Source organism: Sus scrofa, chromosome 1 (genome assembly GCF_054392235.1).
Source record: "Sus scrofa isolate SSC_HxYL_T2T_F1_AM1 chromosome 1, Sscrofa_HxYL_maternal_Yorkshire_Landrace_v2.0, whole genome shotgun sequence".
NCBI classification, from domain to species: Eukaryota; Metazoa; Chordata; class Mammalia; order Artiodactyla; family Suidae; genus Sus; species Sus scrofa.
The window spans coordinates 57,392,541-57,415,448 of NC_139383.1; the positions used below are offsets into that span (position 1 = coordinate 57,392,541).

General features: G+C 42.9%; 1 protein-coding gene across 4 annotated transcripts in view; it reads right to left on the bottom strand.

The window, feature by feature from the left end:
• The window catches only part of RRAGD (Ras related GTP binding D), a 50,578-nt gene that overhangs the window by 2,968 nt on the left and 24,702 nt on the right, over positions 1-22,908 (bottom strand). For 3 of the 4 annotated variants that reach the window (XM_084963298.1, XM_013992680.3, NM_001243623.1), the window contains 4 exon segments: positions 16,558-16,757; positions 15,257-15,371; positions 13,892-14,034; positions 8,554-8,702 (listed from right to left, as the gene is read on the bottom strand). In XM_084963298.1, coding sequence (XP_084819424.1) covers positions 8,554-8,702; positions 13,892-14,034; positions 15,257-15,371; positions 16,558-16,757 — 607 coding nt within the window. 4 annotated transcript variants of the gene reach the window in all.

The window sequence follows — 22,908 nt, forward strand, 5'->3', positions numbered from 1 at the left end:
TAGAAATGCCATCTGGAAATGATCTCTTTTCATGTCAGACATGACAAGGACAAGCCAGTAGGGGGCGGTAGAGGAGTGGGTTTAACATAAGGTTAGAAGATTTTCCTAGGAGGTCTGCAGCTGGGCTTCAGGAATTGCAGTAAACTTCCAGGACTGCAAGCAAAATCTTGTGAATATACATTTTTACTAAGGAAAGGTTCTAGAATATATACCACATTTTCAAAGGTGTCTATGACCCAAATAATTTGAAAAACCAGTTGAATTGCCCTTTTTTCAATCTTTCAGAATTAAAGATTATAAGCACAGTTAAGATGTATCTTCAGTGAAATATTTATTATTTTTTCCCCAAATTATTTTCTTTTCAAGTCCACACCCGAGGCATAAGTTCCCAGGCTAGGGGTAGAATCGGAGCTGTAGCTGCTGGTCTATACCACAGCCACAGCAACGCAGGATCCAAGCCCTGTGACCCACACCACAGCAACACGAGATCCTTTAACCCACTGAGTGAGGCGAGGGATCGAACCTAAGTCTTCGTGGATACTTTTCGGGTTCGTTACCACAGATCCACAATGGAAACTCCTCCCCAAAGGCATTATTAAATTGACTCTAGGTGGAGGCAGATCCTGATTGGAGTGTAGCTGACATGCCAAGGTCATAGTACCATTCAATCAACCAATCAATTTTTACTTCACAGATACTCAGAAAGTATTTAAGTCACTGTTATAACCCCTAGGGAAAACAAAGACCCTGATTTTAGAGTAGTTATGGCCACCTCTGAGCTCAGGAAGTCAACAACCAATGACACTCAGTTTCTCAATAATATATGTTTTTTTTAGGACCACACCCGAGGCATATGGAAGTTCCCAGGCTAGAGGTCGAATTGGAGCTGTAGACGCTGGCCTAGCCACAACCACAACAGTGAGGGATCTGAGCCACGTCTGTGACCTACACCACAGTTCACAGCCAACACCGGATCCTTAACCCACTGAGCAAGGCCAGGGATCGAACTCATGTCCTCATGGATCCTAGTCAGGTTCGTTAACCACTGAGCCACAAAGGGAACTCCCTAAGTAAATTTGAAATGGAGAAATAGGAAAGAATCTTTTTGCATTTTCAGAAATTAATCAGTGGTATGAAAATAGAGTAAAAGATAAATCAGGTCCTAAGTGCATTTTTCATCACCATTAATTTCTAAGTGTTAAGAGCAGCATGACATTTATACTAATTAGGATAAGGCAGTTGGTTCCATTTACTATTTTTACACTTATTAAAATAACTAGCCAAAAAACTGTTTCCACCAATCAGATGATGATTCCACAGCCCCAACCAAAGAAAAAGAACTGGGATTCCAGCCAAGGAGAGAAATCTTCAAAGCGGTCATATAACTAACTGACGATGGCGCTGGAGGAAACACCATCTCAGCTTCCAGGCCCAAGAAACCTTCTGAGTGGCGCCCTCTGCTGCTTCTGCAGTGATAGGGACCACCATGCAATAACACTAGATTTCCTTGAGACCAGTGAGGCAAGGGGGGGTGGGTAGTAATAAAAAATAAAGCCCAGCTATGAGTACCTCTTCTCTGCCTGAGGCTTTCTTTAGTACCACAGAACTCGCTTAACTGCATACAGACAGGTACTAGCCAGGGCTATGGTAATGAAAGTTTCTGAGGTTCTCCTCACACAATGGGGCATGGGAGTTGGTGGACAAAGGCTGCAGTCTTGAATGCTCAAAGGGGGTGATTCTTAGTTTGGGGGTTTTTTGGTTGGCTCCCCCACGGCATGCAGAAGTTCCCAGGCCAGGGATCAAACCCACATCACAGCAGTAACCTGAGCCATAGCAGTGACAACAACAAATCCTTTACTTGCCATGCGTTTAAGGGCCGCACCTGAAGCATGTGGGAGGTTCCCAGGCTAGGGGTGAAATTGGAGCTACAGCGGCCAGCCTACACCACAGTCACAGCAGTGCTGGATCCCTAACCCACTAAGCAAGGCCAGGGATTGAACCCGCATCCTCGTGGATACTAGTCAGGTTTGTTACTGCTGAGCCACAATGGGAACTCCTAGGGAACTTCAGATTCTGAGTTTCTTCTACACAGCTTCTCCGAGACTCCCCCAGTTGAAGTGAGCATAAAGCTGTCACCGTGGATGGCTTTTCTACCCTATTTCCCACTTTCTCACTTATATTTCTTGGAACCATCTTCCAAATAAAGAATGAACTTAGAAAGAAAGAAAGAAAGAAAGAAAGAAAGAAAGAAAGAAAGAAAGAAAGAAAGAAAGAAAAAGAAGCAAATAAATGGTTTGATTTAGTGTTTGGAATAAGAGATGTGAGAATCACCTCAAAATTCTCTCCCTACATGTGTAACCAACTGCTTTGGGCAGAAAGTTTAACTACATAGGACTTCGCCTCAGTGAGAACTGAACTTGGGAAACCACAGGGACACAGCCTACTGGTGATTCATGACAAATCTCAACTGTGTTTTTGCATGTTTAAAATGTAACAGTAGAGAATTCCCTGGTAGGCTGCTTGGCTTTGGCGTTGTCATTGCTGTGGTTCTGGTCACTGCTGTGGCATGGGTTCCATCCCTGGCCTGGGAACTTCCACATACCACAGGCACGGCCAAAAGAAAAAAAGAAAGAAAGAAAAAAGTAACAGTAATTTTGTTGCATTTAGAGTTTTGTTTCTGTTTTGTCTTTTTAGGGCCGCACCAGTGGCATATGGAAGTTTCCAGGCTAGGGGTCGAATAGGAACTGTAGCGCAGGCCTACACAAGAGCCACAGCAATGTGGGATCAGAGTCATCAGAGTCGCATCTGCAACCTACACCACAGCTCACGGCAACAGAAGATCCTTAACCCACTGAGTGAGGCCAGGGATCAAACCCAAACCTCATGGTTCCTAGTCGGATTCATTTCCGATGCACCATGACGGGAACTCCCATATTTGGAGTTTTTAAAACTCCAAGTAAAAGTGAAAATTCAAAACTGAGGTTTATAAAGGATGAGCATGCAAAGAGTTTGCTGTTTATTTCAACTCTTTCATAAAAGGTAGTTGAAAATACAGGGACAGAGACATGAACAGAATAACCATCACACACAGTTATGGGATGGCCCCAAGTCCTTCTCTGGCTCAGTAGCTCTCAGTGAAAAACATCGAGGGAACTTTTCGTTTTGTTTTGTTTTGCTTTTTATGGCCACACTTGTGGCATGTGGAGGTTCCAAAGCTAGGGGTCGAATCAAAGCTACAGCTTCTGGCCTATACCACAGCCACGAGAGCCTGAGCCGTGTCTGCAACCTCCACCACATCTCACGGCAACACCAGATCCCCAGCCTACTTAGCAGGGCCAGGAACTGAACCCACATCCTCGTGGATACTAGTTGGATTCATTTTCGCTGCACCACAATGGGAACTCCAAGGGAACTTTTAAAAAAATTAACAGACCCCAGGCCCCTCTCCTAGGAATTCTACTCTAATTGTCTGCTGGTGGGCCTAGATACCCATATTTTTTAACTACGTCCCTTCCCAAGGTGCCTATGCTGTGCAACAAAGAATCCCACTTCTGCTTTTCATCCTCCCCTTTCTGCCAAAGCAGTCAGATCATCCATGAAATAGAGAAGAACATGACAAGTTAGCCAACAAGTGTTGATTATTAGCACCAACAGGACTGAGATTCAAGCAGCGAAAAAAATCGAATCACTTCATGCACAGGTAAAACATCAATATATTTTTTTTTTTTGATGTGGTATATGGAAGCTCCCAGGACAGGGGTCGAATTAGAGCTGCAGCTGAGGCCTATGCCACAGCCATAGCAACATGGGATCTGAGCTGCATCTGCAACCTACGCTGCAACTTACATCACTGCCAGATCCTTAACCCACAGAGCAAGGCCAGGGATAGAACCTGCATCCTCAGGGACACTATGTCAGGTTCTTAACCTGCTGAGCAACAACAAGAACCCTTCAAGCTCTTTTTAAATCTCTCCTCTGTCCCAGGCAAATGGTGTTTGGCCACCCTGAAAAGCAAACAAGGAGTTTCCTTGTGGTGTAGCAGGTTAAGGAGTCAGCATTGTCACAGCTTTGGCTCTGGTTACTGCTATGGCACAGTTTTGATCCCTGGCCAGGGAACTTCTGCATGCCCACAGGGGTGATATTAAAAAAAAAAAAAAAAAGATTAACATGATGGAGTTAAACCTTGTCTGCCTATTTATTTATATCTTAGTTATAAACATTAATACAAATATCTGGGATTATAGTCTACAAAATCTGCCCATCCTCAGAGATGATCCCACCTAGGTGGTTTAAGTAATAACTTACCAAAGATTCATATGATAAATTCCTGCTGAAATTTACTCCCACGACCATAGATGGACATTAAAATTACAGGCAAAAGTAAGGAGAAAGAGGATTTGCATAGTTTGAAAGTACTGGAGTTCCCTTTGTGGCTCAGCAGTAATGAACACAACTAGCATTCATGAGGAGGTGGGTTCAATCCCTTGCCTCTTTCAGTGAGTTAAGGATCTGGCATTGCCCTGAGCTGCAGTGTAGATTGCAGACATGACTCAGATCCTGCATGGCTGTGGCTATGACAGGGTGACAGCTACAGCTCTGATGCGAGCCCTAGCCTGGGAACTTCCGTATGCTGAGTGCAGCCCTAAAAAGACAAAAAATTTAAAAAAAATTTTTTTAATTAAAAATGAAAGGATTTCTTAACTACAAAAGGAAAGACAGGAACTTTCCAGGGGGAAGACCCAGTAGACCTCACCTTAACTAAATCAACGGCAGCATCACCAGTAAGAAGACATATCAATATCACAAACATATGATACACAAAGAAGGACACATTCTTTCTGGGTGGTATTCTAGTCAAACTGCATCTTCTCATTCCAACTATATGAAAGCATCAGACAAACCCAATTTGAAGGACATTGTACAAAATAAATTGATGAGTTCTCTTCAAAAATGTCAGGGTCCTGAAAGACTGTCACAAATTGGAAGAAACTAGGAGAAATAATAACTAAATCAATTTGGGATCCTGGAATAGGAAAAGGGTATTTTTAGAAAAAGTAGTGAAATCTGAATAAGGTCTGTTAGTTTCATTAATAGTATTATACCGACGTTAATTCCCTAGTTTTGATAACTGTCCTAAAGTATGTAAGATGTTAACGCTTGGGGAAGCTGGATGAGGAGTATATATAAACTATGTACTATTTTTGCGGCTTTTCTGTTAAGTCTAAAATCAGTTCAAAATAAACAATTTCCCAAGGTTGATTTTAATGTACCCTATATTTTGGGACTTATTTCCACCGTAGATGGTTTGGGGGCCACAGTTGTACTATTTGCATTTTTTTTTTTCATTTTCCTTAGCTTCCAAAATCCACATGAAATATTAATCATCAAATATGAATTCTGGAACTATCTTTAACCAAGGGAATATACATATAAAGGTTTAAAACAACTCACACAACACTCGTTCTGAAATCTTTAGCCCTGACTGCCATACACTGGTGGTGCGAGCTTGGGAGAAAGTCACTTCTATTTCCTGGGTCTGGGTAAAATTATTAGAAATTGAGAGAGTGAAACAAGGCATGGTCCTTATATAAGCTGTTCTTACTTTTAGCAAGATGAAAATAGAAGATTAATACCATTTAATTAATGGTAATTAATTAAAAGTTTTGGGGGCAAGGACAGAAAAGGCAATTTGGTTGGTAATAGTAAATACAGAAAAAAACACAACTTCACTAAGAAGCAGAAAAAATGTAAACTTGTTTTTGACTATCAATTTTTTATTGCTAATATGCAATATTGATAAGAATACAGCAAAATGGACACACTCATATTCTCTTAGTAGCAAAAATCTGTAAAATCTTGCTGAAGGACCTTTGGTAATATGCATTAGAAGCCACCAAAATGCATTAATCTAAGTAATTCCTTTTTCAAAGTTTTTCCTGAGGAAATAACCAAAGATGCACACAAATATTTAGTGAAAAGAAAGTCATTATAAATTATTTATAACACATTCTAGAAACAACACAAATTTCCAAAAATAGTACAAACTAATCATCAAAATGATATGGTTAAAAATTTAGTGGAGATCCCGTCATGGCTCAGCAGAAACAAATCTAACTAGGATCCATGAGGACGCAGGTTGGATCCCTGGCCTAGCTCAGTGGGTTAAGGATTCGGCGTTGCCATGAGCTGCAGTATAGGTTGCAGATGCAGCTCAGATCCCGCGTTACTGTGGCTCTGGCGTAGGTCAGCGGCCAAAGCTCCAATTTGACCCTTAGCCTGGAAACCTCCATATGCTATGGGTGCAGCCCTAAAAAAAAAAAAAAAAAAAAAAAAAAAGATTTAGTGAATTGAAAATATATCTGTAATAATTTAAGTGGGAGTTAAGAAGTAGTATTTAGTATATAAATCCCACATATATAGAGAGAATACATATCTATGAAAAAGATTAGAAAGTTATACAGAAAATACAAAGAGTGATTATGTGAGAGAAAAGCTTATCAATAATTACTTCTTTCCTTCCTTTTTTTTTAACAGCCCCACCTACGGTATATGGAAGTTTCCAGGCTAGGGGTTGAATCGGAGCTGCAAGGGAAAGTCTATGCTGCAGCTTGTGGCAATGCTCGATCCTTAACCTGCTGAGTGAGGCTAAGGATCAAATCCGCATCCTCATCGAGACAATGATGGGTCCTTAACCTGCTGAGCCACAATGGGAACTCCCATATTTCTTTTTTGCTTATTATTTCTAAATTTTCTAAATGAATCTACTACTCTAACAAAAAGTAATAAAAATCGAAATTATGTTTTCATGCTCAATGAATGAAGAAAAAATTGTTATAAGTGAAAACAAGAGGATAAAAACCTATGTATATATTTTTTTAAAAATCCAAAGTAGGAGTTCCTGGATGGCCCAGCAGGTTAAAGATCTAGCATTGTCACAACAATGGCTTGCATCATTGCCATGGCTCTGGTTCAATCCTTGGCCCAGGAACTCTGCATGCCACAAGTTCGGCCAAATAAAAAAACCACCCTTTATAGAAAATATGGCACCACTTCTTCTGGAAGAAAGGGAGGCAGAAAGAAAAGATGGGCAGGAGGGAGGGAGAAAAGGAAGGAGAAAGAAATCCCAGAATTTTAACATGGGTTGCGTTTAGCTTTAGATGGTAGAACTGGGTGATTTTATTTTGTTCTTTATACTTTCTTAAGTTTTCAAAGTATTTTTATTATGAACATATATTGCTTATAAGGAAAAAAAAAAAAAAAACAGCTATTTCAGAAAATGTTACCACTGCTCCTTTGTTGGGAATTTAAGGTACATCCCCTAATTACTAGCAAAACTCTCTAGTTCTATCAGTAAGCTGGTACTTCCTGGCTTAGATAATAGGGGAAGTATGAGTATCTTTGAGGCTAATTGCTTTTTTTCTTTTTCCTTTTCTTTTTTTTTTTTTTTTTTTTTTTTTTTTTTTTTTGTCTTTTTGTCTTTTTAGAGCCACACCTGAACATGGAAGTTCCCAGGCTGGGGACCAAATCAGAGCTGCAGCTGCCAGCCTATACCACAGGAAAGCCAGATTAGAGCCATGTTACGACCTACACCACAGCTCACGGCTCACACCAAGCAAGGCCACTGAGCAAGGCCAAGGATCAAACCTGTGTCCTCATGGGTATTAGTCAAGTTTGTTACCACTGAGCCACAAGGGGAATTCCCTGAGTTTTGTGGGGGTTTTTCTTGCTTTTTAAAAGGGCCGAACCTGTGGTATATGGAAGTTCCCAGGCTAGGGGTCAAATCAGAGCTACAGCTGCCAGCCTACACCACAGCCACAGCAACATGGGATCCGAGCCATGTCTTCGACCTACACCACAGCTCATGGCAATGCCAGATCCTTAGCCCACTGAGCAAGGCCAGGAATCGAACCTGCATCCTCATGGATCCTAGTCGGGTTCATGAACTGCTGAGCTACGAAGGGAACTTCCCGTTTGTTTGGTTTTTTAAAATAAAACTAAATTTGGCCCTAAAAAGATATTTGGTGATGGTATTAAGTATATTCAAGTCTTCCCTTTTTGGAATCACGATGCCATCCCTATGTCTTAGGACTAAAGGATGTCCAAAGGCTGAAGAGAAGTGATAAATAAAGTCTAGCTTTAAGGCTGTATGAGTTTCAGCGTTTATATGGGGACGACTAGTGGTGACAAGATCCCGAAAACCTTCTAGAGGGTGCGGAGCAAGAGGGAAAACTTAGCCCTCCCATGGGCAAGAGACCTCACACCCCAGCAACAAGGCTCCAGCCAGCTTCATGCGCAGAAAAGCCAAGGCCCTTGGGAGGATGGTCTGCTTCCACTGACGCATCACAGCCACTGCATGGCTTAGAGGGCAGGCTGGTTCACTGGATCCCAAAACCCCAGTGATGTGGGCAGGAGGCAAGGAGGCCAGTGACTAGAGTCTGGAAGGCTCCAGAGGCATGCTTTTGTCCACCCACCCTCAACAAGCAGGAAAGGCAGTATTCGTCTGAATTGAAATGCTTCATTTAAATCACACACACACACACACACACAAATTACCTTTTCTTTCAAAGCTTTCTTCTCTGACAAAGCAAACAAGAGCCAGGAACTTTGTCACCTCTTTTAAATAAAGAACTGTTGTATTATTCAGCTTTATAATGGCTGTTGATTCCTTATCATAGGGGGTTCCTGCTCCATCTTCTTTGAGACTAAATGGGGACAGAAACCAAAACATATTTGACCATTGAGAAAGAATTATAATTTGTACTCCAGTGTCAAAGACTGGCTTTCCCACAGACAATGATAATCATAATAAGGAGTTTACATTAACAGTGCCTTCTAGTTAAAGATCTCAGAAACACCCAATCACAAGAATGTACACAGTGTATGATCATCACTTTCCTACTGACACACTGAGTGGCCCGTGTGACAGCTGAGCAACTCTCCAGGCACCTGAGGAACACAGGTGAGGGATGGAGGCTACTCTTTCTCCATTCATGGCCCACAGAGGGTTCCTGTTTCCAGAATATCTGGACTGTCAAAAGCATGACTTGATGAAAGACTAAGAAGGGGTGAAGAACTGATCCAAGATAAGGCAGCCTAAAGGGATATGGCAGCCAAATCCTGGGCTAGATCCTGGATCCAGGTAGAAACTGCTATAAAAGATAGAATTGGAGGGTTCTCTTGAGGTGCAGCAGGTTAAGGATCCAGCATTGTCACTGCAGCAACTGGGGTCCAGAGGGAGGTTCCATCCCTTGCCCAGGCAAGGCCAAAAAAAAAAGGACAGAATTGGGACCTTTGGTAAAATTTGAAAATGGACTCTACATTAGATAATAGACTAATATAGCCATGTTGACTGTGGTCCTTTAAGAAAATGTCTTTGGGAGTTCCCATCGTGGCTCAGTGGTTAACGAATCCGACTAAGAACCATGAGGTTCCGGGTTCCATCGTGGCTCAGTGGTTAACGAATCCGACTAAGAACCATGAGGTTCCGGGTTCGATCCCTGGCCTTGCTCAGTGGGTTAACGATCTGGCGTGGCCGTGAGCTGTAGTGTAGGTTGCAGACGCAGCTCGGATCCCGTGTTGCTGTGGCTCTGGCATAGGCCAGTGGCTGCGGCTACAATTAGACCCCTAGCCTGGGAACCTCCATATGCTGCAGGTGCGGCCCTAAAAACACAAAAAAAAAAGGTAAAAAAAAAAAAAAAAGAATCATGATGTTTTCAACTTAGTCCCAAATAGTTCAGCAAAAGCAAACTTGTACAGTAATCCCTCAGTGGTGGTGGTGTCCCCCCAGTAGATACCCAAATCCACAGATGCTCAAGTCCTTTATTTAAAATGGCCTGGAGTTCCTGTCATGGCCCAGTGGTTAATGAATCCAACTAGGATCCATGAGGTTTCGGCTTCGATCCCTGGCCTTGCTCAATGGGTTAAGGATCTGGCGCTGCCGTGAGATGTGGTGTAGGTTGCAGACTCGGCTCGGATCCCGAGTTGCTGTGGCTCTGGCGTAGGTTGATGGCTACAGCTCTGATTTGACCCTTAGCCTGGGAACCTCCATGTCCATGGGAACAGCCCAAAAAAATCTCAAAAATAAAATAAAATAAAATGGCTTACCATTAGTATACAACCTACACGCATCCTCCCATATACTTTACATCATCTCTAGATAACGTATAATTCGTAAGACAATGAAAATTCTTTGTAAACAGTTGCCAGAGTGTGTTCTTTTTTTTTTTTTTTTTTTTTTTTTTTTTTTTGTCTTTTCTAGGGCTGCACCTGTGGCATATGGAGGTTCCCAGGCTAGGGGTCTAATCGGAGCTGTCGCCACCAGCCTACACCAGAGCCATAGCAACATGGGATCCGAGCCGCGTCTGCAACCCACACCACAGCTCACGGCAACGCCGGGTCCTTAACCCACTGAGCAAGGCCAGGGATCGAACCCGCAACCTTGTGGTTCCTAGTCAGATTCGTTAACCACTTTGCCACAATGGGAACTCCTCAAGTTGTGCTTTTTGAAACTTTCTGAAATTTTTTCCTGAACGCTTTCAATCCTCTGGTTGCTTGAATCTGTGAGTGTGGAACCCACACAGAGGGCTAACTGCACTAGAAAAAGCAAATAGGGCAAACTGATAAAAATTGATGAATCCTAGTAAAGGGTATATATAGGAGTTCACTGTACTATTCTTGCACAGTTGCTAGAGATTTGAAATTTTTTCAAAATAAAAAGTTAATAAATATATTGGTCTATTGAAGAAAAAGTGTGGCCTGCAAACACGGATGACTTGGGTTTGCATCTCAGCTCTCTTATTTACTCTATAAACTTGGGCAAACTGAGTAACTTCTTTGAGCCTCATCTGTATGGTAACAGTAATTATTTCAAACTTTCCTAATGCAATGAAATAATACATATATAGCACTAAGTGTAGTGTGAGAGCATATAAAACACACAATGAATGTTAACTGCTATTATCATTATTAATATGGCCTTTGTGATCTAAACTGGGCCCTCTGAAGATGCTGATGTAATCAGAATTAAGTATCCTTTCTTTTTTCTTTTCTTTTCTTTTTTTTTTGTTTTTTGTTTTTTGTTTGTTTGTTTTAGTCTTTTTAGGGCTGCACCCATGGTATATGGAAATTCCCAGGCTAGGGGTCTAATTGGAGCTACAGCTGCCGGTCTACACCACAATCACATCAGCACAGCATCCCGGCCGCATCTGCGAACCACAGTTCATGGCAACACCGGATCCTTAACCCACTAATCAGGGCCAGGGATCGAACCTGCATCCTCCTAGATGCTAGTCATGTTCATAAGCCACTGAGCCACAACAGGAACTCCCATATTTTCCTCACAGGCAAAGGAGCCCCTCCTATACTTTTTCCCTTATCTTTAACAGTATATAGGTTTTCAGAATCCCAGCTGAGATTTCTAAACAGACGGGAAGGAGGCACCAGGGCACCTGCTTCCAGGGTCTCCAATTACAGGGCCGCCTACTTCCTGGGCTGCATCCCCAGCCACCCCCAGAAGGTCACCTGAGCTGGCTCATGGCAGCTCCAGCAGACAGGCTCAAGAAACCCCAGAACCCACGCCCCATTTGTGACCCAGACTCAGACTGGTTCCTACTGAACCGGGCAGGTTCCCAAGAACACTGCACTCCACCACAGAAAAACAATCTGACAGCCAGGCCCTGCTCCTGCCTACCCCCCCACCCCGTGTTTGTTTTAGCTGGATCAAAGTAACTCTGATTAACATCATTTACACCAACAACATACCACTTATGTCCTAATTACCAAACGACAAAATAACGATTATGCACATCATTAAATATGTGCCAGATTAATTGTGTTGTTCATTGTATTTGATTACGACAGCCAGCTAGACTGTAATCAGGGTACTTTCAGCTTCCAGGACTATTTCAAGGTCATCCACTTACAGATTAAAAGCAAGCGAACACTGCAGACCTTGGGAAAGGGTCTTTTTCTAAAGCTGGAGAGCCCTGTTTAGCAATAGGAGGAGGAGAAGGAGGAGCAGTAATAATAACAACAACAACCAGCTATGTTTATCCCCGGGGTCCACCAGGGGAAGCCTAACGATAGTTCATCCTCATTACAGTCCTGTGAGCTAAGAATCGCTTTCCCTATGTCATAATGGAGGGGACCGTGTGTGTGCATGTCTGAATAATAGAAAGAGTCTGGGCTGAGGAAAAGAGAGAAATGGTGCGACTGGAGACTCCCCCGGAAGCTGGCAGAGGAGGCTGTGTAAAGTGTATCATGGTCAGTGAGGAAAGAGGAAGAAAAGCTTTACCTCATCCACGACTGGTGAGAATGTAAGATCCAGCATAAACAGACAGTAGCAACTTGATGTCTTAAGAAGAAAGACACTGGAGTTCCTGCGGTGGTGCAGTGGTTAACGAATCCGACTAGGCACCATGAGGTTGTGGGTTCGATCCCTGGCCTTGCTCAGTGGATTAAGGATCCGGCGTTGCTGTGAGCTGTGGTGTAGGTCGCAGACGCGGCTCGGATCCTGAGTTGCTGTGGCTCTGGTGCAGGCCGGCGGCTACAGCTCTGATTCAACCCCTAGACTGGGAACCTCCATATGCCACGGGAGCAGCCCAAGAAATGGCAAAAAGACAAAAAAGAAGAAAGACATACTGGTTCACACCCACTCGCTCTCCATACTTATGTGGAATTGTTGCTGCTATGTCTGGTAACAAAATCAATGTCCCCCACCTCTTGTTTATTTTATATTATTTTTGTTTGTTTTTGTTTTTTGGGTTTTGTTTTGGTGTTTGTCGTTTTAGGGCTGCACCCACGGCATATGGAAGTTCCCAGGCTAGGGGGGTTAATCAGAGCTGCAGCTGCCAGCCTACACCAGAGCCACAGCAACCCAAGATCCAAGCTGTGCTGCAACCTACACCATAGCTCACGGCAATGCTGGATCCTTAACCCACTGCATGGGGCCAGGGATTGAACCTGCATCCTCATGGATACTAGTCGGGTTCATTACTGCTAAGCCACAATGGGAACTCCTCCTTTTATATTATTTTGAATGTACAAGAAGTTCTGCTTTCTAAGAAGGTAAGACCATAATAATCAAGTAATGTTTGCTTAGTTTTATAGCTCTCTGCTGCCCACAGTAGAAGATAATCTAAAGTATATTGAGGAGTTCCTGTCACAGTGCAGCAGAATGAATCCAGCTAGGAACCGTGAGGTTGCAGGTTCGATCCCTGGCCTTGCTCAGTCGGTTAAGGATCCGGCGTTGCCGAGAGCTGTGGTGTAAGTCGCAGGTGTGGCTCGGATCTGGCATTGGCCAGTGGCTGCAGCTCCAATTGGACCCCTAGCCTGGGAACCTCCTGAAAAAAGATTTAAAAAAAAAAAAAAAAGTATATTGGAAAAAACAACAACTTAGCAGTTATATTTTGTAATGAAGATAACAGAACCATGATTAACATGAGATATTTATGCAGAATACAAGGACTCTAGTACTTTCCCTCAAGTGTATATGACATTATGATATAATGACAGATCTTTCAGTCTAGAGGAACCAGGAATCAGACTTGAATTCAAATACTAATTCCATCCTTTACTGACAGTGTGAGCAGGGGTTAGAAATGTAACCACTCTGAACCTCAGTCTCCCCATCTGTAAAATGTGGGGTAGCAATTCCCACCTCATGGAATAATGGAGAATTTACTGATACAATGTAGGCAACAAAATTATTAGCAAAATACCAGGTATTTACTCAATAATTTTTTGTTATATTTATGCTATACTAAATAGTGTATTTGTAGATCTCAGTCATTTCAAATAAAAGCATTAAGATCACATAAAGAAGTGCAAATGTCTCAAAGGTTATGGGAGAGAAGTACGGCTCTACCGTAGCCTTTCAGAATGTTTTACTTACCCATAAATACAAGAAATGTCAATAACCACATCGATCATATCACAGCACAGCTCATAAGTTTGCATATCCACGGGGGTACTATCTGTTGCAATATAAATTTTACTGACCACATCAAAGAGAAACGCCTTTTCAATTCCAGAATTCTGAAACAAAAAGAAGATACTGCCTTAAAGGGACAGCTGATTTCAGGGCACATCATAGTTACATAAAATTATATGCCATCCTCAGTGTAAAATACAAGCGAGTCTAGGCTGTTCCGTTTTATTATGATTTAAACCTCACTGTCAGAAACGTCTTTATAATGGACTTGCACAAGAAACGAAAACTGGGATTATCATGAATTATTCACTTTAGGTAAACAAATTAGATGGCATTTCCAGACTCTCAGAGTTGTACCTGCAATTAGGAAAAAGGCCTAGTAAAAACATGAATTTTACTCATTTTAAAATAAAAATGGGAGTTTCCATTGTGGCACAGCGGAAACGAATCCGACAAGGAAGCATGAGGTTGCGGGGTTCAATCCCTGGCCTCGCTCAGTGGGTTAAGGATCTGGCGTTGCCCTGAGCTATGGTGTAGGTCACAGACATGGCTCAGATCCTGGGTTGCTGGGGCTATGGCGTAGGCTGGCAGTTGTAGCTCCGATTCAACCCCTAGCCTGGGAACTTCCATATGCCTCAGGTGCGGCCCTAAAAAGCAAAAAATAAATTAATTAAATAAAATAAAAATGGATTTAAAAAAATCTAAACCAACTCCAAATTGTGCAATGAGAATCCATGTGAAAACAACCAAAGGTCTGCCTTAACTCTAAATAGTGGAGCCTGCTGCTGGTGGTTTTTAGGACATAGCTAGCCAACACATCATTCACAGGGCTAAACTTATTTTTAAAAACGCAACAGTATATCTCTTACAGCCAAAATCAACGTTTATGCTCCCTACCTCTGGTAGAGCTCTATTACCATTAAATAATTGCCTCAACTTGAATAAACATTCCGATTATACCAGTGAAGCACAAGAATCTTTGGGGGAGTTACATCTGAAAGGACCTAAACCAACTGTGTAGGAGCAAGCTTCAAAAGTAATATTCCAGCAACTTTGAAATGCTGCAAGAGCAAGTAGAAATAAGATAGTTCTTTTGGAGTTCCCATTGTGGCACAATGGGATTGGCGGCATCTCTGCAGCACCAGGAGGCAAGGTTCAATCCATGGCCCAGCACGGTGGGTTAAAGGATCCGGCAGCTGTGGCTCAGATTTGATCCCCGGCCCAAGAATTCCATATGCCGTAGGGCAGCCAAAAAGAAAAAAAAAAAAAGATTGTTTTCACTCAAATTCTGCAAATGATTCTAACAGGACAGTATTATTTACTTACCGAGATAAAGATGTTTAGCAAATTCTCCAGAGTGGGGAGCTGTGGAATCAGTTTCTGAACCACTTTGCTAAAAGCTTCAAATATTGAATGGTCATATATGCTTGTCAGATAAAAGCTGAAAAATGAAACAATATTTCATCACCTTTTACCTTTGACCGAGGAACAGACTGTCTAGGCTATGTCCTAACACCAGTATCTGTGTTTACTACAGTTCTTACGCACACATTCTAGTCCCCTTCAGAATTCAAAACAACCTTGGCCAAAAAAAAAAAACAACAACAAGTCATTCCTTCCCAACTCTCCCAAAACAAGCACTGTGCCCATTCTCATCTGCTGACTGGCTGGACCAGAAGACTTAAAAATGCAGCTACAGGAGTTCCCGCTGTGGCACAGTGGAAATGAATCTGACTAGGAACCATGAGGTTTTGAGTTCGATTCTTGGCCTTATTCAGTGGGTTAGGGATCCAGCTTCACTGTGAGCTGTGGTGTAGGCTGCAGATGTGGCTTGGATCCCTCATTGCTGTGGCTGTGGCGTAGGCCAGCAGCTACAGTCCGATTGGACCCCTAGACTGGGAACTTCCATATGTCGCGGGTGTAGCCCTAAAAAGACAAAAAAAAAAAAAAAAAAAAAATGCAGCTACATGTGCCCACATCAGTTTCCTTATTTTCTGCAAGCGAATCCACACCAGATAAGCTCAGGTTAGTCACAGTTAAATCATTAATACTGAAGCATCTAATCTTTTCATTTTTCCAATTTGCAAAAGGAATGATGCATAGACATACTACCCTAGAAAAATTATAGAAAAGTGGCTTTCCTCTGTGAGTATTTATTTCTATTTGAATTATTTTCAGAGTTCTCCTTTACTTATGATTATAGATACTGTCTATAATAGTAAACTCCACACCAATTAACTTCCTGGATTAAGTTCATGGGTTTTCTGTTGTTTTTCATACAAGGAGAACTTTAGCTTTTGACCTCTGGTCAAAAAAGATCTTTTTTCTTTTTTTTTTGGCCAGGCCTGCGGCATGTGAAAGCTCCCAGGCCAGGGATTCAACCCAAGCCACAGCAGTGACAATATGGGATCCTTACCCCACTGAGCCACCAGGGAACTCCTAAAAGGATTTTTTTAAATCCCACCACCTTCCCCAAAGATTGGAGTTGGCCATGCAAAGCTTGCTTTTCCCCAATACTACCCCAATGTCTACAAACAAAACAGGGCACACAGGTAAGTTACTGCCCAAGCCAAACCACTCATGACAACTCTGGCCCCCTGCCATCCCTGAAGGGTTTCTGTTCTCACCTGAGGTGAATTTTTTCTAATCCAGCATCTGCAAGGTCATCGTTTGCCCTCTGGTGAATATCTCTTTGGGTTTCAATTTTGTGGTCATCTGACAGACCATCCACTTTGTGTATAAATACCTCAAAGTTGATGTCGGTGTTCACTTTGTAGGCCCTGGTCACTGTGAGGTGGAGCCTGGCCAGGGCCTCCATGTAATCATCCTAGGAACAAACCACACTCCTGTCAGGGAGGCCGCTTTGCTTCTGGAACCTTCCAAACTGCCTTCCACACAGTCTTTTTCCCCCAGCTTTACAGAGGTATGATTGACAAACAATGCCTATATTTAAGGTTAAAGCGTACAACATAACGGGTTTTTTGGTTTGGCTTTTTTAAGTCATGCCCATGGGATGCAGAAGTTCCTGGGCCAGGGCTCAAACCTGTGCCACAGCAGTGACTTAAGCCACAGCAGTGACAATGCTGGATCCTTAACCCACTGAGCCACCAGAGAACTCCACAACATAATGTTTGATGTATGTATCCATTGTGAAATGATTCCTCCCAGTCAGACTAATTGACCAATCCATCACTTCACCTCATAGGTACCATTTTTATCTTCCAGACACACTTAATATAAAAACCATATGGACACAACCCCCCAAAATATTTTGCAAAAGTCCAAATAAAAGCTGGTTCCATAGAAATCAAGACTGAAAACTTCAGTTTCATTAACAAAGAAATGAGAAGGAAAGGACAGAATAATACAGTTACAATTTAGCTTGATGACAGCCATAAAGATCAGAGTTGCAGTGGGTGGGCTTTTTGGTTTGTTTTTTGTTTTGGCCTTGGTGTGCAGTGGCTTGATGTGGGATCTTGGTTCCCAGACCAGGAATTGTACCCGGGCCGCAGTGGTGAAAGGGCCAAGTTCTAACCACTAGGCCACCAGGGAACTCCCTGAGTTGCAATTTTATGAATTGAAAATGACCCCACACCACCCAGGACATTCCCTTGGATACTGTTCCTCCCAGATTTCGAGTCTCTTAGTGAACTGTAATGAATAATTAGAGATGAAAACATGATATGGGTCACTGGGAGGATGGGGAAGGAGCCAGGCGGAAAAACCTTAAGAACCACTGGTCTAGGAGTTCCCGTCGTGGCGCAGTGGTTAACGAATCCGACTAGGAACCATGAGGTTGCGGGTTCAGTCCCTGCCCTTGCTCAGTGGGTTAACCATCCGGCGTTGCCATGAGCTGTGGTGTAGGTTGCAGACGTGGCTCGGATCCCGAGTTGCTGTGGCTCTGGCGTAGGCCAGTGGCTACAGCTCCGATTCGACCCCTAGCCTGGGAACCTCCATATGCCGCGGGAGCGGCCCAAAGAAATAGCAAAAAGACAAAAAAAAAAAAAAAAAAGAACCACTGGTCTAGAGCAGAGGTCAGCAAACCATGCCCTCAGGTCAAACTGGGTTCACCTACTGTTTGTAAGTAAAATGTTATTGGATCACAGTCTCCCTCACTTGTTTGTATATTACCTATGGCTGCTTTTAGGGACAATGGCAGAGTTGAGTGGCTTTCCTCTATGGAAATTCCTCAGACAGCACGGTTCACAAAGCCTTAAATATTTACCATCTGGGAGTTCCCATTGTGGTGCAGCAGAAACGCATCTGACTAGCATCCATGAGGACACAGGTTCGATCCCTGGCCTTGCTCAGTGGGTTAAGGATCCAGCATTGCCGTGAGCTGTGGTGTAGGTTGCAGACGCAGCTCGGATCCCGAGTTGCTGTGGCTGTGGTGTAGGCTTGGCAGCTATAGCTCCGATTAGACCCCTGGTCTGGGAACCTCCATATGCTGAAGGTACGGCCCTAGAAAAGGCAAAAAGATGAGAAAAAAAAAAAAAGGAATCAAATATTAGACACTGAAGCCCTGTGTTTCTCCCCATCTTCCAGGCCCACTCCATCACTCCACCTCCACCACTCCAGAGGTAACCCCTACCCTGACTCAGAATTTATTATCATTTACCTACTTCTTTATACATGACTACATACATGTGTCCCTAAGCAACACACAGAATTCACTTACATTGTTCTAAAATTTACAGAAATATCGGCTTGCAGGAGTATTACAGTTTGCCTTCTTCACTCACACAACCTCAGTGAGATTCGCCTTTGCTGAAGCACATAACTCTAGAGTATAATTCCTATTAACAGCTCTATAAAATTCCATTGTGCCTTTGCTGAAGCACATAACTCTAGAGTATAATTCCTATTAACAGCTCTATAAAATTCCATTGTGTGGATGGTCTATAATTTATCATTTAGTTGCCAGTTGATGGACATTCAGAATGTTTCCAGTTATGTGCTAGTTCTGACAGTGATAGTGGGGACAGTCTCACGCACACATCTCTGTGCCTGTTTGCGAGTTTCTTAGGGCTTATCCTGAAGGCAGGCTTGTTGGGTCATAGGAATGAGCATCTTGAACTTGACTGGATAATGTGTTAGAGTCCATGAGGCTCCAGACTCTCACCAACACCCAGTGTTGTTGAGTCTCTTCATTGCTGCCATTCAAAGGATGTGAGTGGGTTTTGTTTTTATAGCAACAAAGGGAAAGGGATTTTCAGGACAAAATTTAAAGGGCTTTTCACCCCTTATTCTGACTCCAAATCTGGACAAATACAGAAAGCCAATAAAACAGGGGATGTCTTCTTGGCATTCTCATATTCCCCAAACCAAATGAATAAAACTATATCCCTAGTCTTTGGATAAATCAAATTATTAAAGATACTAATTGGAAACTATGAAGTGAGGGAAAAGAGCAGAGTTTTTCTCATCCTTCAGGAAAATTCTAGATTGATAATTGATAATTTGCAGTACTTTTTTTTTGTTTTGGCTGTGCCCATGGCATGCAATTCCTGGGCCAGGGATCAAACCCAAGCCACAGCAGTGACAACATAAGATCCTTAACCTGCTGAGCCACCAGGGAACTCCTGTGGAACTTTTTGAATACCTTACAATATCTCATGTAAAAATTAAAGTCATTGCTGTACAATTTCACATATAGAAATTCTAGAAAAGGGAAACTACCCTACAGTGACAGAAAGCACATCACATCAGAGAAAGGACACAAAGGAAGCTTTCAGAGTGGTAGGAATATACTCTACGTTGGAGTTCCCATTGTGGCTCAGTGGGTTAAGAAAACTAGCATTCATGAAGATGCGGGTTTGATCCCTGGCCTCAATCAGTGGATTAAGGATCTGGCATTGCCGCAGGCTGCTGTGTAGGACACAAATGTGGCTCAGATTCCATATTGCTGCAGCTGTAGTATAGGCCTACAGCTGTAGCTCCAATTCCCTAGCCCAGGAACTTCCATATGCCACAGGTGTGCCCTAAAAAGACCAAAAAAGAAAAAAAAAAGAAAAGAAAAAGCATTCTCTACCTTGATGGTGAGATGGTTAGAAGGTCACTCACTTAAAATGAGTGCATTTTATTGTATGTAAATTACACTTCAGAAAGTCCTATTACTTCTGCCTCTAACTGAGGAGAAAGGTTAAGAGCACATGTCTGTGAGCAAAACTAGCCAAGGTCAAGAGAGTAGCACAAATTAGAAATCGCTCCTCTAAACTTTCCTACCAAGCATATAAAATGGTCTGATTACCAACAAACTGATAACCTAGCACAGCTCTACAAGGGCTAAAAATGACATCAAAAAGAAGTATGATGTATTAGAGCAAAGGAACTGTGAATTTTTTTTTCTACTGTGTTTATCATCCTCTATAACAAATTTTAAAAAGTAAAACTATGATACTTAGTTTCTATTCGAAAATTAGGTCTAGGCAAGTCACCATCACCAATGTGGGTCAAGCTGACACTCTTCTTTTGGATCCTAGCATGTGTGAAATGGCTTTGGGGGGGGCCGAGGATGGCCCTGGAGATGTGGCACATTCTGTAGGCTGTGCCGGGGGGGCTGGCGGTGTCACACACGTAGCTCACGGGAAACCATTCCTGGTGCTTTCATTCTCTTTATTTTGCAACATTCTGTGAGGATACATTTTCTCCTTGGTGATATATTTATCTGGCAGTCCTGTGATTGTGAGGAATGCACAAGCGAAAAATAAAAATATGAGGTGTCAGACGAACAGAGCACTGCTTGGAAATACAGGCAGTGACATTCGAGAGCTGCCAAGACACTTCCCTCAAGTTTGGTTTTGTTTACTGCTCGAAATCATATCAAGGAAAGATACCCACAAATGTGATTTTTACAGTCTGCTTGCAATAGAAAAGTATATTAGACTCTGGAATTGCTTATTTAACGATTCCTTATTTTGAGTAAATGAGAACTCTCAATGTCTTTTCCTACTTTTTTTTTTTAATTTTTTGGTCTTTTTAGACCCACACCCACAGCATACGGAAGCTTCCAGGCTAGGGGTTGAATTGGAGCCGCATCTTCGACCTACACCACAGCTCATGGCAGCTCCAGGTCCTTAACCCACTGAGCTAGGCCAGGATAAACCTGCATCCTCATGAATACTAGTCAGGTTCACAACCATTTGGGGCACAATAGGAACTTCTTTTCCTACTTTTTTTTTTTTTTTTTTTTTTGTCTTTTTGCTATTTCTTGGGCCGCTCCTGAGGCATATGGAGGTTCCCAGGCTAGGGGTCGCATCGGAGCCGTAGCCACCGGCCTACGCCAGAGCCACAGCAACGCGGAATCCGAGCCGAGTCTGCAAACTACACCACAGCTCACGGCAACACTGGATCCATAACCCACTGAGCAAGGGCAGGGATCGAACCCGCAACCTCATGGTCGTTAACCACTGCGCCACGACAGGAACTCCCTTACTTTTTTAAAAGTGTAACTTACGAATCCAACTAGGAACCATGAGGTTGCGGGTTCGGTCCCTGCCCTTGCTCAGTGGGTTAACCATCCGGCGTTGCCATGAGCTGTGGTGTAGGTTGCAGACGCGGCTTGGATCCCGCGTTGCTGTGGTTCCGGCGTAGGCCGGTGGCTGCAGCTCCGATTCAACCCCTAGCCTGGGAACCTCCATATGCCGAGGGAGCGGCCCAAGAAATAGCAAAAAAAAAAAAGACCAAAAAATAAATAAATAAATAAATAATAAATAAAAGTGTAACTTAAAATGATCTAGTTCTTACTCTTTCGCCTTTCTCTGCCCCATGGCCAAAATAAAACACAACAAACCAAGAAACCAAATAAAACAACACATTTACCAACACAAACGGAAGGTCCACGTTTTGTGTTCAGGCAAAATTAAAACCAAATAGAAGTTCCCACTGTGCTGCAGTGGGTGAAGGATCCAGCATTGCCTGTAACTATGGTGTAGGCTGCAGCTGTGGCTTGAATTCGAATAAAATAAATTTTAAAAATAAAAAAAATTGCAGCTACAATTTAAAAACAGGCAAGTATGGCATTCTCTTGTGATGCAGTGGGTTATGGATCCTGGTTAAGTGGTTTAAGGCACTGTCACTGCAACAGCTTGGGTTGCTACTGCGGCATGGCTTTGATCCCTGGCCCAGGAACTTCCACATGCCACAGGTGCAGCCAAAAAATGAAAAATAAAATAAATAAACTGAATAGAATGATAAAGCCACTAACTTACAAATGTAAGTTGTCTATGATTACAATTTTTTTAAAGTATGGAGTTCCCTCGTGGCTCAGTGGTTAAGGACCTGGCACTGTCACTGCTATGGTGTGGGTTCAATCTCTAGCCCTAGAACTTCTGCATGTTCTAGGAAAAAAAAAAAGGCAAGTATGTCTATTTTAGCCACATTAAAGCCATATTACCAGCACCTGAGAGTTGCACTGGCAATTTGAATTCCTTAAGTGTAAATTGCTATGTACACATAACATGGTATTAAAGTATTAAATAAGCCACTATCTTAATGAGTCAGGGTTGGAATCGACTTACCCAGGGGTAAGGCTACTACTGTTGCTGCCTAGTTCAATAGCTACAGAAACAGCGGCCTCATGACTCAGGGAGCAAAGGAAGCTTGGATGAGACAGAGGAGCGTGAAGTTCCTGGAGCCTCCCCTTCCGACCAGCGGCTTGTTCACACCCAGCCGCTCCCCTTGGGCTCCAAGCTCCCTGATTTATGGTGCTGGCTGACCTGAGGCAGGAAGGCAGGGGCTACTGCCAAAGCCACAGATGCGCCAGAAAACAGGTCAGTACAAGCGGGACAGGCGGGAAAGTGCAACTCACAGCAAGGCCTGGATCTGACGCAGGTGCTGCTGCAAGCCTGCGTTTCTGGATGAGCCCACAGGAGGAGAGGCACGTTTGCTTATGAATCAGGCATTGGCATTTAAAGCCTCCCCTCACCAGAAAAGAAAGAATTCCTTCTAACCACATGGCTACGTTCCCACAACTCCAC